The following is a 17,047-nucleotide window of genomic DNA, read 5'->3' on the forward strand; positions in this document are numbered from 1 at the left end:
TTTTCCGTGTTTCCACGACACTTATCACCCTTGCTAGTGCGAGACCACATCTGTGGTATAAAACAGTGAATAAGTTGCAAACAAAGAGTATCTCATGTTCCATTTTGTCAAAAAAATTTAATTTTGTTATGTTTTCTTAATTTGAACAACCTTTATAACAATATTTTATGAATTATTGATAGTTAACAGTTTATATTTGCGATGGGAAATGGATTTTTTCGAGCAGTATGTAATTATTAGGTCTACAACTTTGCTTTTGCCGTTTTCCAGCAGATGGCAGTAGCGGCAAGTGGTTTTATGTCGTGTTGTACAGTAAGCGTTAGCATTTTTTAGTAGATCTGTGATTGCATCCTAAAGTTTTTCTCGATTGGATATGTCGACTTACAAGCCCAATTCTCGTTATTTGCGTGAAGTTTTAACTTTCGGCTTCGATATGAAGAAATCTGCGGCTGAGGCTCATTAAATGCTGTGTAGGACCTGTGGTGAGGCACCTGTTAGTGAAAGAACGTGCAGAGAACGGTTCCAGTCTTTTTAACAACGTTGATTTGGCGTCGAAGACCGGCACGACGGTGGAAGAGAGAAGGTTTTCGAAGATACTCAGGATATTGTTAACGAAAGCAGCTGATGCCTCTGCGCCGAGCACTGAAAGACAAACGGCCTCAACCCAACGACGGACATGATCAAGTGATTTTCCAGCATGACAGCGCGCGATCCCATGTCGCAAAACCCATCAGGACATACTTACAAACGTTGAAACGGGGAGTCCTACACCACCCGCCGTAAATCTCGCTCCCTCTGACCGCCGGGCCAACCATCACTTCCGGTCATGTATGAACAAGTGCAGAATACGATCGATTCATGGACCTTCTCCAAAGTCGCCCAGTTGTGCCGCCGCGGGTTTCTTATGCTGCTCGAAAGCTGGGAAAAAGTTGTGGACAGCGATGAGCAGTACTTTGAATTATGAACTTTTTGTAAGTTTTGCACAACAGCGCTTCAAACTTCGAGGAAAAAACGGTGGGAACAAAGTTGTGGACCTAATAGAAACAAGTTGTTACATTGTTATGGTCTTCAGTCCAAACACTGGTTTGATGCAGCTCTCCATGCTACTCTTAATCTCCGAGTAACTATTGCAACCTACATACTTCTGGTCTGCTTAGTGTATTCATCTCTTGCTCTCCGTCTACGATTTTTATCCTCCACGCTGCCCTCCGGTACTAAATTGGTGATCCCTAGACGCATCAGAACATGTCCTACCAACCGATCTCTTATTCTAGTCAAGTTGTGCCACAAATTCCCCTTCTACCCAATTCTGCTCAGTAGCTCCTCATTAGTTACTTGATCTACCCGTCTAATCTTCAACATTCTTTGTAGCACCACATTTAAAAAGCTTCTATTCTCTTCTTGTCTAAACTGTTTATCGTCCATGTTTCACATCCATACATTGCTAGACTCCATACAAATACTTCCAGAAACGACTTCCTGATATTTTAATCTAAACTCAATGTTAACAAATTTCTCTTCTTCAGAAACACTTTTCTTGCCGTTGCCAGTCTACATTTTATGTCCTGTCTACTTCGACCATCATCAGTTATTTTGCTCCCCAAATAGCAAAAGTCCTTTACTACTTTAAATGTCTCATTTCATAATCTAATTCCGGCAGCATCACCCCATTTAATTCGACTACATTCCATTATCCTCGTTTTGCTTTTGTTGATGTTCATCTTATATCCTCCTTTCAAGACACTGTCCATTCCGTTCAACTGCTCTTCCAAGTCCATTGCCATCTCTGACAGAATTACAATGTCATCGGCGATCCTCAACGTTTTTATTTCTTCTCCATGGATTTTAATACCTACTCTGTATTTTTCTTTACTTCATTTACTGCTTGCTCGATATACAGATTGAATAACATCAGTGATAGACTACAACCCTGTCTCACTCCCTTCCCAACCACTGCTTCCCTTTCATGCCCCTCGACTCTTATAACTGCCATCTGGTTTCTGTACAAACTGTAAATACCCTTTCGCTCCCTGTATTTCACTCCTGCCACCTTCAGAATTTGAAAGAGAGTATTCCACTCAACATTGTCAAAAGCTTTCTCTAAGTCTACAAATGCTAGAAATGGAGGTTTGCCTTTCCTTAATACACATACTTTCAGAAAAGACTTTCTGACACGTATATCGATGTCAACAAATTTCTCTTCTTCAGCAACGCTTTCCGAACCATCGCCAGTCTACATTTTATATCCGATCAACTTCTACCACCCTCAGTTGTTTTGTTGCCCAAATAGTAAAGCTCTTCTACTACTTTAAGTGTCTCATTTCCTAATCTAATTGCCTCAGCATCACCTGACTTAATTCAAGAATTTAAGAAGACACTGATATTTGATTAAGAAATGTCGATTATACATCTGTTAATTAGCACATATTTGATGACTTTTACATTTAAAATATGTAGGTACTGTTAACTTAACGATGGAAGAGGAATAACCAAAGTGAGATTTGAACCCTCTATCCACGAAGTGTATTGAAATCCCAGACTTCAATGCTACCGGTTCAGCTATGCATTCCGCAAGCGTTCTCAGCTTTAGTAAATACAGTTCCTCGGAAAAGTTCAAAGCTAACTTTTTTTCTGTAGACTTTTGTAAAACATAGATGAGCAGCTTGTTTGGGACCCCTTTTTAACGGGCAGCGGCGCCAACGTATTGGCAGCGCGACAATCAGAGTACAACAGTACGGAACGTATACGATTTTAAAATGAAAACTACGTAGCTAAAGTATGCTTAAGAAAAACACTGAAGGATGTTAAGGCATCAGAATATTTCAAAGTTTCATTTAACGTAACATAGTAATAAGATATCTAACACATACGTGGGACCTACTTTGTAGAGTGTAACAACATTTTGTAGTCTCACCCTCGCACACATCGGCATTAATTTTTCCTGTCTGTTCAAAAGTTTCGAAAGCTTCGAAAGGCGTAAGATTCCTATTGATCTAAATAATGTTTGAAGATTTGCCAGTTTTTCTCTTGAATTTTATTTTTTGTCACAGTTTTCAATATCACACCGTCTTTACAATTTTCACTTCTATAACACCACAAGTTACATTGTTAGTATCAATCACGAAGTCACTGCCGGCCGGAGTGACCGAGCGGTTCTAGGCGCTGCAGCCTGGAACCGCGCGACCGCTACGGTCGCAGGTTCGGATCCTGCCTCGGGTATAGATGTGTGTGATGTCCTTAGGTTAGTTAGGTTTAACTAGTTCTAAGTTCTAGGGGACTGATGACCTCAGAAGTTAAGTACCATAGTGCTCAGAGCCATTTTTGAACGAAGTCACGTCAGATCCCATCAGAGGCATGCCCATTACTCCTTACACTCTGCGGTACTCACAATATTCCAAAGAGTTTAAAAAGGAAAAGAGTTTACAGACTTTCTTGACAAAAGAAGAATCATCACCAAGCTATAACATTATTTTATGAACGAATCCAGAAATGAATTTAATAATTAGGTTAGATTGAGCAATTAGTAATATTAATTTTAAGCATGCCAGGTATTTCTTAATTTCAAATATTTCTAATAGAAAAGTGATTTTAACTGTAAGTATAGAGTACTAACAAATTAATTTCTTTTTATACATTTTAGCCTCAAATATAGTACATCGTATTCAAAATCATATGAAATTCTTTTAGTGAAACAGCTGAGATAATTTTAACCTATAAAAATAGGTTATGTTAGGAAAGGGCGTCTCATTACAACCTGTGTACGGCTACTGACCAATCATCGCGTGTGTGTTTGCGTACATCATGTTTATTCTTAAGACGTACAACGTATATACTTATCCAGTGTCTGGTAATGAGAGCGCCCAGCTACTCTGAACAAACATCAAATATAGCTTCAAACCTGTTCTAAATTTTTTCTCGCTTGCAGCCCCGCTTACTAAATGTTGTTTACTCAAACAGTTTACTTCCCGTATCAGGCACGACATTTCAGTGTATTATTTCTTTCCTGCTAACTCAAAGCGGTATCCAGGTTGCAGGCAGTTTCACATATACCACTGAAGATGCCTACAATATTTTTATCATTGTACGACACGCAGATTAGGAGAGGAACTACACTTCCAAATAAATGTAAATAGGTCTCAATATCGTTGGTATAAATACTTGCGGAATTTAAAAATTTCAGTAGGAAGGTAATTCTGATATGCCTCTACTGGGTAACTTCCTGGGTTATATTAGGGAACTGAGTAACATATCTAGCTTCAGAAGACAATTAATGACATATCTCCTGGAGCAACAATAATGACTACCATTCTCCTCGTACACATTCGCTGCCTCTGTACATCCTTGTTTCCAACCAGATCTTCCTCATTTTCCATTACGCTTACCTGATGAAGTCTTCTTAAATTTCCTTTCCCCAGAACTCAGTGTATCAGAAAACATCAATTTTGTACACCTATACATTCTGTTTATATGTGCCACTGTCATGATTGTTATTATGATCATTATTATTGTTATTATTACAGTTATTATTATTATTATTATTATTATTATTATTATTACCAGTGGCAGCAACAGCAACAGTAGTAACAGCGAGTTCATTGTTTGTCTTATTTACTGACACTGACGCATACATTGTCATATAAAAATTGTTATTTCTTAGGTAACTATGACATAAAATGGTACTGTATGTGTGAAAACCTGATCCGATGTAAGAGAGGTAATGATGGCCATAATCAGATTAGGTTAAATAAACAAAGAAAATCTACGGCCTCTGTTTACCTACCGAATTAAAAAAAATGGTATAAGCTTTTCCCCTAGTCTATGGGTGAATAATTAGAAGCTAATAAAACCGACATAATTACTGTTTTGTGTTTTCAACCCTAAAGGTTTTACCTGCTTAACATCATATATTTAACAAGTTAGCTGATTTGCAAAGGAACAGACGTCTAATTAACTTTTCATAACTGGGATTCACAGTCATGTAAATTTTTTTAAAGACATCATGTTTATGCCAGTGACTGTTATACTTTATATTTCCACAACTGCAATTTCGGCCGTAGGCCATTATCAAGTGCAGATGTTTTGGCTTTAAGCCATGTCAACTTCATACAGGCTGTCACATTTATATGTCGTTGTCATTTTCTGCGCTTGATAATGGCATAAGGCCGAAATTGCAATAGTGAAAATAAAAAGTTTAACAGTCACTGGTGTAAACATGATGTCTTTCAAAGAACAGACGTCTGATGCTGCTTTATACATGGATCTTCAATTCCTTTAAGAATCTGGGGTAGGGTGTTGTTTGTACCTTAGGAAAGTGGAAGCCTGTATACTCAATCTGTATCTCAGTGCCTGGAATGATACCACAGGAGACGCTGCGGCTGTTCCCGGTGGTTCCGATGCTCCCTCGGATGGTCAGGGAGGAGATCTGGTTGTCCAAAGGGCGGGTACTGGTCCCGAAGGGCGCGATGCTATTCGTGTCGCCCTTCCTCACGCACCGCCTGCCGCAGTTCTTCCCAGACCCGCTGAAGTTCGACCCTTCACGCTTCCTGGAGGGTCGAAGCGGCGAGGAGCACCCCTGCAGCTACCTGCCGTTCGGATTGGGCTCACGCAACTGCGTGGGCTCCCAGTACGCGCGCCTCGAGGTCAAAGTCTTCCTGGCGACCGTCTTGAGACGCTTCCGGTTCCTGCCGCACAGCCGCTGGGAGGACCTTGAAAACTCCGTGCTCAGCATCACCCTACACACCTTCAAGCCGATCGAGGTCTACTGTGTGCCTCTGCAAGAGTCTGGCCTGTAGCACCACCACCCGACACACCCTCGGACCTCAATGTGTTCCTGGAGAGGTCCTTCTGCTATCTGGTCACTGCCACTGGAAGGACTTGAAACGCTACATCCTATCCATCATCCTTCACACGATAACATCTGTAATTCCTGTTCGCTCCTGCTAGCACATAGGATCGCCCTCATGACATTATTAAATCTCATTGTTTCCTAGCCAGTATTCACAGGAGATTCATCATTCTGATGCACAGTCACTGAGAGGACCTGGGGCACAGACTCTCTTTCAGCCTGCACACTGTCCAGCTGAGAAGGGTTTCCTGTGTGCCTCTGCAGGTGCCCATTCTGTAGGAGCACAATGTGCCCCTGGACCTCAGTATGTCCATGGTGAACAGTGACAGCCAATTTGTTCCCTTCTAGACAACCACTTGGAGGACTTGCAGTGCTGCACCCTTTTACATCAGCCTTCATATCAAGCAGTCACGGACACCTGCGTGCTCCTGCTCGGCCCAGCACATCAGTTTGCTCTCATGATATTATCTTTTTAACCAGTACTCACAAGAGATTCAGGTTCCTGTTACGACTCCACTGGGAGGACCTGGATGACAACGCATTCTCCTTAAGACTGTACATGGTTCATCCAATCAGATTCTGCTGCATGGTACTAATCACATAATAACACACTTTACACTGCTGGAAGTCATTCTCTTTGAGGCCATCATCCTAAGGCACTTCAGTTTCCTACTACACAGCCATTGGGATGACCTTATTCATCCCACTCTCCATCAACCTATATACTGTTGTCATGGCCTCCTGCATGCCCATAAACGAGCCCAGCCTGTAGCACTGCCCAACACACTGCTGGACCTCTTGATGCATATCCAGGAGGTCATGTGCTTCCTACTAAGCAGACACTGACAGGATCACTTTGCATCTATCAACCTTCATGGCATCTGATCAGGGACTCATGTTCACTTCTGCAGAGGCCTACAACATAGGCTTGCCCCCAGGACATACGAAGTTTGAAGGTTTTCCTGCCCAATACCCAGGTGATACACAACTGTTGGGACGAGCTGGAGGATAGGCCACTGAGGACAATGCATCCTCCTTGAGACTGTGTGCCATCCACCCAGCCTTCAAGCATCTGGTCAGGTACTCCTGCATTCTTCTGCAGAGGATCGCTCTCATGACATTGCTAAACCTAAAGGCCTTCCTATCCAAAACTCGGGTGCTAGACAACAATTTGGACTATCTTGAGGTTAGTGCATTCTCTTTGAGACTGTACACCATCCATCCATGTAGGATCTTTGGCATTCTAGCAACCACACAGCACTGCCCTCCACACTGCTCGAGCTCATTCTTTTCCTGTTGATCATCCTGAGGCACTTCAGCATCCGTCCACACAGTTATTGTGAGGGCCTGCAGTACATACTGTTCTTTCTCAGCCTATATACAGTCCAGGTGATTAGGGATACCAGTGTGTCTCTTCTGAGGTCTAGAAAATGAATAAAAAACAAGACGTGCCTGGTCTGAGGCACTGCCGGTTTCTGCTACACAGCAGCTTACAGGAAATGAAGGGCAATGTACTCTCCTTCAGACTATATACACAAATCAGCCAGAACATTATGACCATCTGCCTAATAGCCGGTATGTCAACCTTTGGCTCGGATAATAGAGGTGATGCATCATGGCATGGAAGCAGTGAGGTACTGGTAGGTCACTGGAGGGAGTTGACATCACATCTGCACACATCAGTCACCTAATTTCCACAAATTCCAAGGAGGCCAGCGATGAGCTCTGACGCCACGTTCAGTGACATTCCAGATATGTTTGGGCGAGTTGTTGTGCCAGCACATAAATTTGAGCTCACAACTGTGTTCCTCGAACCACTCCACCACACTCTTGGCCTTTTGACATGACGCATTATCTTGTTGAAAAATGCCATTTCTGTCAGGAAACATGATCGTCACAAAGAGATGTACATGGATTAAAACCAGTGTATGATACTCCTTGGTCGTCATGGTGTCTTGCACAAGCTCCATTGAACCAATGGATGCCTATATGAACGTTCCCCATAACATATTGGTTCACTGCCAGCTGCCAGCTTATCTCTGTCCCACAGTACAGGCACCAAGGAGCTGATCCCCTGGAAGACGCCGATGTGCACTCTCCCATTGGTAAGATGAAGGATTTATCAGGCCATGCTGTGCTGCACAGCTGCGCCAATGTCAAGTACCAATAGTCACGTGTCCATTTCATTTGTAGTTGTGTATGTTGTGGTGTTAACATTGGCACATGCATGAGTTGTCAGCTGTGGAGGCCCATCATTAGGAGTTTTCGGTGGACTGTGTATTTAGAGACACTTGTTCTCTAAGCAGTATTAAAGTCAGATGTTAGTCCTGCCTTTCCTGTTTTTCCCGTCTGCTCGCCTATGATGTTAGACATATGTGATGAGGGCTGGTCGCCAATTTTCAGGAAGTCTGGATACAGTTTCACCTTGTTTTCGCTACATGTTGAAACACTGACTGCAGCACTCCTCGAACACCAGACAAGTCAACACTTTCCAAAATGCTCGTGGCGAGCCTCCAGGCCATCACAGTCTGTCATCGATCAAACAGACAGATCGCTTGCCTTCCTCATTCTACACAAGGATAGCATACTCATACTCCATGCACCATGTGTGTGTCAGCCTAGCAGTCATTCCTCGCCAGGAGACGCTGCTATTGCCTCGACGAGTTTATATCAATAGTAAATCGGTGATCATTATGTTCCGCCTGATCAATGTTTAATGCATTCAATCAGCGCCTCTTGTGTACCTATGCAGGGTCCCATCACATAGATCACCGTCAAAATAGCTAGACCCCTCAACCTCCATAGCCAGTACCCAGAGGAGACTTTATTTCCTGCTACATGCCCACTGGAAGGATAATACATTCTCCATCACCATATCGATCATCTATATGATGAACGTCTCGTTTGTGTGTTCAAGAAGCCTAATATCATCACTATCCATTCTCCAGCAATTTAAGTATCTCCTGGCCAAAATTTTGAAGTGTTTCCCCTTACTACAACAGGTCTTTTGGGAGGACCTGGCACACAATGCATTCTCCACTGGATTACATAGCATCCAGTTAATCAGTCTTGAGATGCTTAATGCTACTGCAGTAGCCCACAATAACAAACACTGATGCTGGTCAGAGCCTTCCTGGCCAGTGGCCGAAGGTAAATCCACTTCCTGCTGTGCAGCTGCTGGAATAGGCCTGGCAGTCAATGTACTCTCTATCAGACAGTACACTATCCAGTTGATCAGGGCCTCCTGTATGTCTTCTGCCTATGAAGGAACCCAGTGTAAACTGTCCATGCAGGTGCAGTCTTTTGCATACCTCTATAGGAGCCCACTGCACACCACCACACTCCACACTACTGTGACTCAGGGTCTTCCTGGCCGAAATCCTGAAGCGCTCCCATTTCCTGCCGCACTGGTGCTGAGATTATCTGGAGCATAACGCCCACTCAGTGCCCTACACACTGGACAATCAGGGCTTCCTTCATGTCTCTGGGGGATCCCAGCATATACTACCACCATTCGCATGGATGGAGCTGAAGGTCTTGCTGGTCATTATCAGGAGGTGCTTCTGCTTTCTGCTGCAGATCAGCTAGAATGATGTAGGGGACAGTGCACCGCCTCCCAGCCCCCACACTGCACACCTGACACGCTTTCCCATACATCTCTGCAGGTGCCCCCAGCAGGCAGCTCATATGACTGCTGTCCACACTGACGTGCAACAAGCTGCAGCTTATCTGATGAGTGGTTTCTGACGAGCACTTCGAATTGGGATTTTTCTATTAACATGTACATACTAATCTATATATGCAATAATTTGTTGATAATCCAATTTTATTGTGTAAAATATCTCTTTTGTTCTTAATGTTTGTCTTCTGACAAAGTGCAGAACTCTTTCTGTTTTTGATGTGTGTGGGTATTGTCTAGGTTGTAATTAATAAGATAATCTGGAAGCATTATTCTCTACGAAAAGTAATGCTATGGCTAATGTAGGGATATATTTTATCTATGTAATATTTTGTCAATGTTGATGAAACTTTGCTGGTGAAACAAGTTAATATGCATTGCTGTGTTAGGAAGAGGACGTGAGAATATATACAGAGCGCTATGTGGATTTTATAATATGACCGTTTTGAGTATTTTGCTAAGTGAAAGCGTTGTGGAGGCTGTGGTATAGTAATTTTCTACGTTGCATTATAATGCAAATGGAAGTTAATGCTGTTTTAAATTCAACTATTATTAAAAGACTGTGCTCATACATTTGAGCTGTGTGGGAGATGGAGTTTTGATAAGAGGGAATTCTTAATAAGAAATGTGTGAACTGTATTAATTAAATTCTGAAACTATAATTTTGTTTCTCAGAGATTTTAAGCAATCAGCTTCTCTGTTAGCATTAGAATGAAGTTCAGGCAGATAGTATCTGACCGATTGTATGGGCCATTCGCACATTTTACACTTTGTGTATGTGTGTGAACTAAAATAAATGTACACAATCTGATAAAATAAACCTGGAAATGGTGTGTGCTGTTGACAATATTATCCGTGTTTTGTCCTAATTAAACATCAAACTCCACTCCCGAAACTGTCGATCAGTGGACAGGCAGTGGAGAACTTCAGCACCTTAAATTTTAATTTTATGCTTTCTGACATGAAACTTTGGAGTAAAGTCATTACCAAGATGGTCCGTTGGGTCTTGCTGTACCGGCGGTCGCAAATTTTATTGCACCATCAGCGAGGCCACACTGTCCTGAGGGCGTGTCACAACAAGTTTAAATTTCAGAGGGTGGCTATGCATCCTCCATGTCTGAAGCAAATCGATTTCCCGTCCGCGACTTTTTCTGTGGTCTGTGTGTGCTTTGTCACACATCTATGAACCTATAACTACCTGCAAATAGCTCATGCTAATTTTATTTTTTCTCAAAAAAGAGTAAACATCAGCGATTTCTGTGTAAAAATAGCAGCTATAAGTAAAATGTTAATCGAAAAACTGCAAGACGACTCAAAACATGTTCGTCTACTCACGACAACTTCCCGCTACTGGCAAATTGGAAATAAATCTATGCAATTTCAGTAGTTACCACATGAATATTATGTAGTAATCTTCCAAACGATGCGAAGTTTAGCTAACAGAAACGGTGATTATCATAGAAATTTTGTACTTTTGTTTGTATTTTAATTAGAAAATCAGACTACAATCAATGATAATATCTTGGAAAAAATATGTATTACAAGTAATTAGCGCAAGTAGTGCAATAATAATAATAATGACTTACAAGACAAACAAGTAATTCATTGTAGTTGCATTTTACAATGCTTTATTGATATCTCACTTCTACAATGTTTACTTCGACATTTCATTTCTGCAATATTTTCAATGACGTTCTGCTTTTGTAATTTTTTCTGTAACCTTTAAAAAAATTGGTATGTAGTCGTCTTGCAACTTTAACTGTCAACTCAAAAGATTTAGATGCACATAAACGATTTATTCTGTGGATAAAATAGTGTTTGAGGTGAACATTTTTGTTACACACAACGCGCTTTCTTCCCAAATTCATTTGCTGTAAAAATATGGCCACTGTTTATAAATAACGAAATTCTCAGTATTTGCAATGAACTGTTATTGGATGAGGTAATTTCACAAACTTTGGTAAGTAGCTATACGCACTAGCAGAATAAAAACATGGGGCCAGACCAATTTCCTTATCTTCCGAGAATATTGAGTTACTTTACCACTAGCTTGAAGTTTCAAAATGTCTTTCGACAGATCTGTTACTTTTTCACTATTCAACACATCAGTAGCGCATTGTCAGCTTGAACTGTCATATTGAGCTTTCAGATATTTTTGGACTTGGAAGACCGTAACTGTGACCATTACAAACAGATGCATTGAGCATCAAAAGAAAGAAATGGCACCATAAGGTTATAATAAAAAATTTACTGAACAAAAACAGAAATTATGGGGATGCGTCGGTTTCCCCAGACTTAATGAAAACCAGGAAGTGACGAGCCTGCGGCCGTGGAAATGGCAGCCGAGTTAACGTTGGCAGCGCCGCAATACTTGTGTCAGCCGCTCTATGGAATTTTAACTCGTCGGTATGTCATCTGTGAGTTTCCTCCCATCTTTGGCGGAACTCAGCAGTGACAAGAAAAGACGGGGCTGCTATTAACAACAGCGTCCATGGTCATGAACTTACAACTATTAGAGCAGAATTATGAATAAAGCTAGTTAAACGATGAAAGATTATCACTCTAGTGAAAGAACTCATTTATAATTGATTGACTAAGTAAAACAATCTTTTAGCCTGGTTTCGATAACCAAAGTGTTGGATTTTAAGTCCACTTTCTAGTAAATAACTGATCCCAAAGATGACAATGAAGCAAAGGCAAACATGTCAGCTTTCTAAATCTATCGATTCTTGACTTAAACTGTAAAAGTTGTCTTTGTTGACAGTTTTGACAAATTACGTATTTTTTAGAAAATTCATTAGGACAATAGTACGAAACTGGTAAGTACAGCATTTACAATAACTATGACTAAACGTACGTTGGAGTAGATCTATGCACTGTAATGGAATTTTTTGTTATTTAGATGAAGGAAACAAGCTTTCTCTGATATATAGGAGTTGCAGTATTGTCTAGAGATGAATAATTGAACTGAGTTTGTTCATTCAGTCATATGTATGGGGCTACACACATCTGTTTCTTAATTTCTAAAATTTCTAACTGAGTGAGTTTTGCAGCCTTTCCTTTTATTTGTAGGACTTGTACGTACATATTATGTATTTGTGGTTTTCATTTATGCTGTGCGAGGCAAAGAATGCGTATAATGTCCAACGTCGGTGCACTCTCTGAATCCAGAGGAGACTGACCTCCCAGTCTGTTCACTATAGCAGGACTAACAGCCCCGGTAGGTGACGTTACGAATTCCACTTTTAATGATGTCTGGTTCTTTACCTTTCGAACTGAACAGACATTTACCTACTATCTGAGGAACGTAGAAAACTTTTAAAATGTTGATTATCCATTTCAAGTTTTCCTCATGAAAGGTAGACTCCACCATTTCATTTTCCTTCTACATATACAGAGGGGTCCAAAAAATGTATCCACTGTTTAAAAGTCCATAACTTACAAACTAATTGACGGAGTTGTCTCATTTTTGGTGAAACTGCAGCTTAAAGTCCAACTTAAAGATATCACTGTACGTGTTCGAAATGGTCGGCATTAACATCCACACACAAACGATGCCGCCGAACTGCAGCACGAACTACTGACTGCCAAGTGTTCAGTTGGATATTTGCACGTGAATGTACGGTGGATTCTCGAAGTTCATCCAGTGTGCGTGGCTTTTGTCGATAAACGACGTCCTTTAGTGTTCCCCACAGGTAAAAGTCCGGAGTAGTTAGGTCTGGGGAACGTGGTGGATACTCCACGCCTCTACGGCCTATCCATCTTACTGGTAGATTTTCGTCGAGATACGCCCTAACACGATTTTGGTAGTGGGCTGGGGCACCATCTTGTTGAAAGTAAACTCTATCATCTCCATACAAGTCTCGGATGGCAGCTAAAATGGATGTCTGAAGCTTCTGAAGGTACACCTCCCCGGTAACTGTGCCGTCAAAGAAGAATGGCGCATTCAAGCCCCTGTAAGACAACCCACACCACACATTTACTCCTGGCAAATTCACGGCTTTGTCTACAGGGACGTTCGGATTTTCGGCGGCCCAGTAGATGCAACTGTGGCGATTTACTGTACCACTGAGTTTGAACTGGGCCTCAGTGGACCACACAATCATCTCTGCAAACTCTTCATCGATGCCACCATGTTAGTAAACCACTCGCAGTACTCCATTCTACGATCTGGATCGTCCTCGTTCACTGCGCGTAGCAATCGTGGGATGTTCAAATGGCTCTGAGCACTATGGGACTTAACATCTGAGATTATCAGTCCCCTAGAACTTAGAACTACTTAAACCTAACTAACCTTAGGACATCACCCACATCCATGCCCGAGGCAGGATTCGAACCTGAGACCATAGCGGTCGCGCGGTTCCAGATTGAAGCGCCTCGAACCGCTTGGCCACGTGGGATGTAGCACTTCCACTTTGCTGTCTTCAAAATTCGCCGAACACTTGAGCGACTCACTCCAGTTTCACGGGCACACTGTCTCACAGATTTCTGTGATGAGCGAGTGAATTGTTGTAACACACGACGGGAATTAGCTGGACTTGTTACAGATCGTACATCTTTAACACAGCCTTCGTCTTCAAATTTCTCTCGAATGTGACGAATCGTTAAACGTGTCGGTGGCTCTGTTTGATACTCATTTGCCGGCAGCGGTGGTCTAGCGGTTCTAGGCGCTCAGTCCGGAACCGCGCGACTGCTACGGTCGCAGGTTCTAATCCTGCTCGGGCATGGATGTGTGTGCTGTCCTTAGGTTAGTTAGGTTTAAGTAGTTCTAAGTTCTAAGGGACTGATGACCACAGATGTTAAGTCCCATAGTGCTCAGAGCCATTTTTTGATACTCATTTCGCCATTGCCATTGAACCTCATTAATGTTTTCGTACTTAAAATACCACTTCAAAACTGACTTCCTTTCTTCGAATGTAAGCCTTGCGCCAGCCATGTTTACTCAAGTAACTAGGTGCTACTTAGAACAAAACACTGACTATCTGGCGACTGTCATCTGACAAAACAAAACAACGCAATACAACGCTTGTGTGGCGATTGCCGGAACTACTATCTACTACACTACCAAAGATGAGACAACTCCATCAATTAGTTTTCCAGTTATGGACTTTTAACGGTGGATGCATTTTTTTTATCCCTCTGTATATTGTTCACCGGGAACTTCTTCAGGTTTTTTACTGAGATTTCTGTCAATAATGTTGGAATAAAATTCATTATTTGAAGTTATTAGTTCTATTGTATTGAGTTCCACATCACAGTGTTCTCGGGACATGAGGATAGAAAGGAGACGATGGATCATGTGGTAGAACTCTGCAGCTTTGTAGACTGGGGTTAATGTGTCAGTAAAGAGTCTTTTCAGTGAATTTTAAATTTATGGTTGCTACTTTCTATCTGTAAGCTGATGTCTCGGAACATAATGCTGGAGCACCCTAAAGCCGTCGGCACACGGACCCTGCTGTCGAACGTCAACGCTGAGCGTGCCGAGGTCAACGTGCTGCTGAACGCTCAGAAATGATGCGACTTGTGCATACGGTAAGTGGGCCCCAACGTGGTATACGCGATCACAACGCATTCCAGCGGCAGCTGCGGGATGTTTCTAGCTCCTCTAACTCGTAAACACTGTTTACTAAACGGGTGGGCGTTAACTCTATTAAAACGCACATTTCTTCCATTGTCCTTACGCCAGCCACGTCTTTGTACATGTTTTAAGACGAAAAGAAAAGTACCATGTCCAATAAGTAAGGACACATGCTTATAAAAGTTGTATTACAAACAGTGCAATACAAATTTGCAGTAGTTCTCCACATAAAATAAGCATTATGTCATCATTCTCACATTTTAGCAAAACCCCAAGGTCATTTTTACTTGATCACTGTTCCTACCCAGTAGCAAAATCTTCGCAACATGTGAATTACAACATGTGAATTACCAAACGTAAAAGAAAAAGGAGCAAAATATCGTTTTACAAGTAGCGCAAGCTATCCTGTAGATTAAGCTAATCGAACAAACACACTCCTCAAAAAAAGGTGAACTTGTATTTACATAACATCAAATACTATAGTATATACTTACATTAAAGTAATAATAAAGCATCAGAACCTATTATGCGAATGTTAGGGAAAAAAATTAGACGTGGCGAGACGCGGACCACCGCCATTTCACGCATTTCATTTGGAATAGGTAACGCTACTCACTGCGCTAAACCGATTACAAACATGTATTAACCAATCCTATGAGGTGACACGTGGTAAAAGCTTTGATTTCACGCATTTCATTTGGAATAGGTAACGCTACTCACTGCGCTAAACCGATTACAAACATGTATTAACCAATCCTATGAGGTGACACGTGGTAAAAGCTTTGATTTCACGCATTTCATTTGGAATAGGTAACGCTACTAACTGCGCTAAACCGATTACAAACATGTATTAACCAATCCTATGAGGTGACACGTGGTAAAAGCTTTGATTTCACGCATTTCATTTGGAATAGGTAACGCTACTCACTGCGCTAAACCGATTACAAACATGTATTAACCAATCCTATGAGGTGACACGTGGTAAAAGCTTTGATTTCACGCATTTCATTTGGAATAGGTAACGCTACTCACTGCGCTAAACCGATTACAAACATGTATTAACCAATCCTATGAGGTGACACGTGGTAAAAGCTTTGATTTCACGCATTTCATTTGGAATAGGTAACGCTACTCACTGCGCTAAACCGATTACAAACATGTATTAACCAATCCTATGAGGTGACACGTGGTAAAAGCTTTGATTTCACGCATTTCATTTGGAATAGGTAACGCTACTCACTGCGCTAAACCGAATACAAACATGTATTAACCAATCCTATGAGGTGACACGTTGTAAAAGCTTTGATTTCACGCATTTCATTTGGAATAGGTAACGCTACTCACTGCGCTAAACCGATTACAAACATGTATTAACCAATCCTATGAGGTGACACGTGGTAAAAGCTTTGATTTCACGCATTTCATTTGGAATAGGTAACGCTACTCACTGCGCTAAACCGATTACAAACATGTATTAACCAATCCTATGAGGTGACACGTGGTAAAAGCTTTGATTTCACGCATTTCATTTGGAATAGGTAACGCTACTCACTGCGCTAAACCGATTACAAACATGTATTAACCAATCCTATGAGGTGACACGTGGTAAAAGCTTTGATTTCACGCATTTCATTTGGAATAGGTAACGCTACTCACTGCGCTAAACCGATTACAAACATGTATTAACCAATCCTATGAGGTGACACGTGGTAAAAGCTTTGATTTCACGCATTTCATTTGGAATAGGTAACGCTACTCACTGCGCTAAACCGATTACAAACATGTATTAACCAATCCTATGAGGTGACACGTGGTAAAAGCTTTGATTTCACGCATTTCATTTGGAATAGGTAACGCTACTCACTGCGCTAAACCGAATACAAACATGTATTAACCAATCCTATGAGGTGACACGTTGTAAAAGCTTTGATTTCACGCATTTCAT

General features: G+C 41.5%; 1 protein-coding gene across 1 annotated transcript in view; it reads left to right on the top strand.

Annotated features, from left to right (window-relative positions):
* LOC126106204 (cytochrome P450 4g15-like) overlaps nucleotides 1-5,792 on the top strand; it is a 127,193-nt gene extending 121,401 nt beyond the window's left edge. The window contains exon 5 of the mRNA XM_049912437.1: nucleotides 5,364-5,792. Within this exon, the coding sequence (XP_049768394.1) occupies nucleotides 5,364-5,792 (429 nt within the window). The remainder of the gene's footprint in view (nucleotides 1-5,363) is intronic.
* The last annotated feature ends 11,255 nt before the right edge of the window (nucleotides 5,793-17,047 follow it).

Source organism: Schistocerca cancellata, chromosome 10, assembly GCF_023864275.1.
Source record: "Schistocerca cancellata isolate TAMUIC-IGC-003103 chromosome 10, iqSchCanc2.1, whole genome shotgun sequence".
NCBI lineage: Eukaryota > Metazoa > Arthropoda > Insecta > Orthoptera > Acrididae > Schistocerca > Schistocerca cancellata.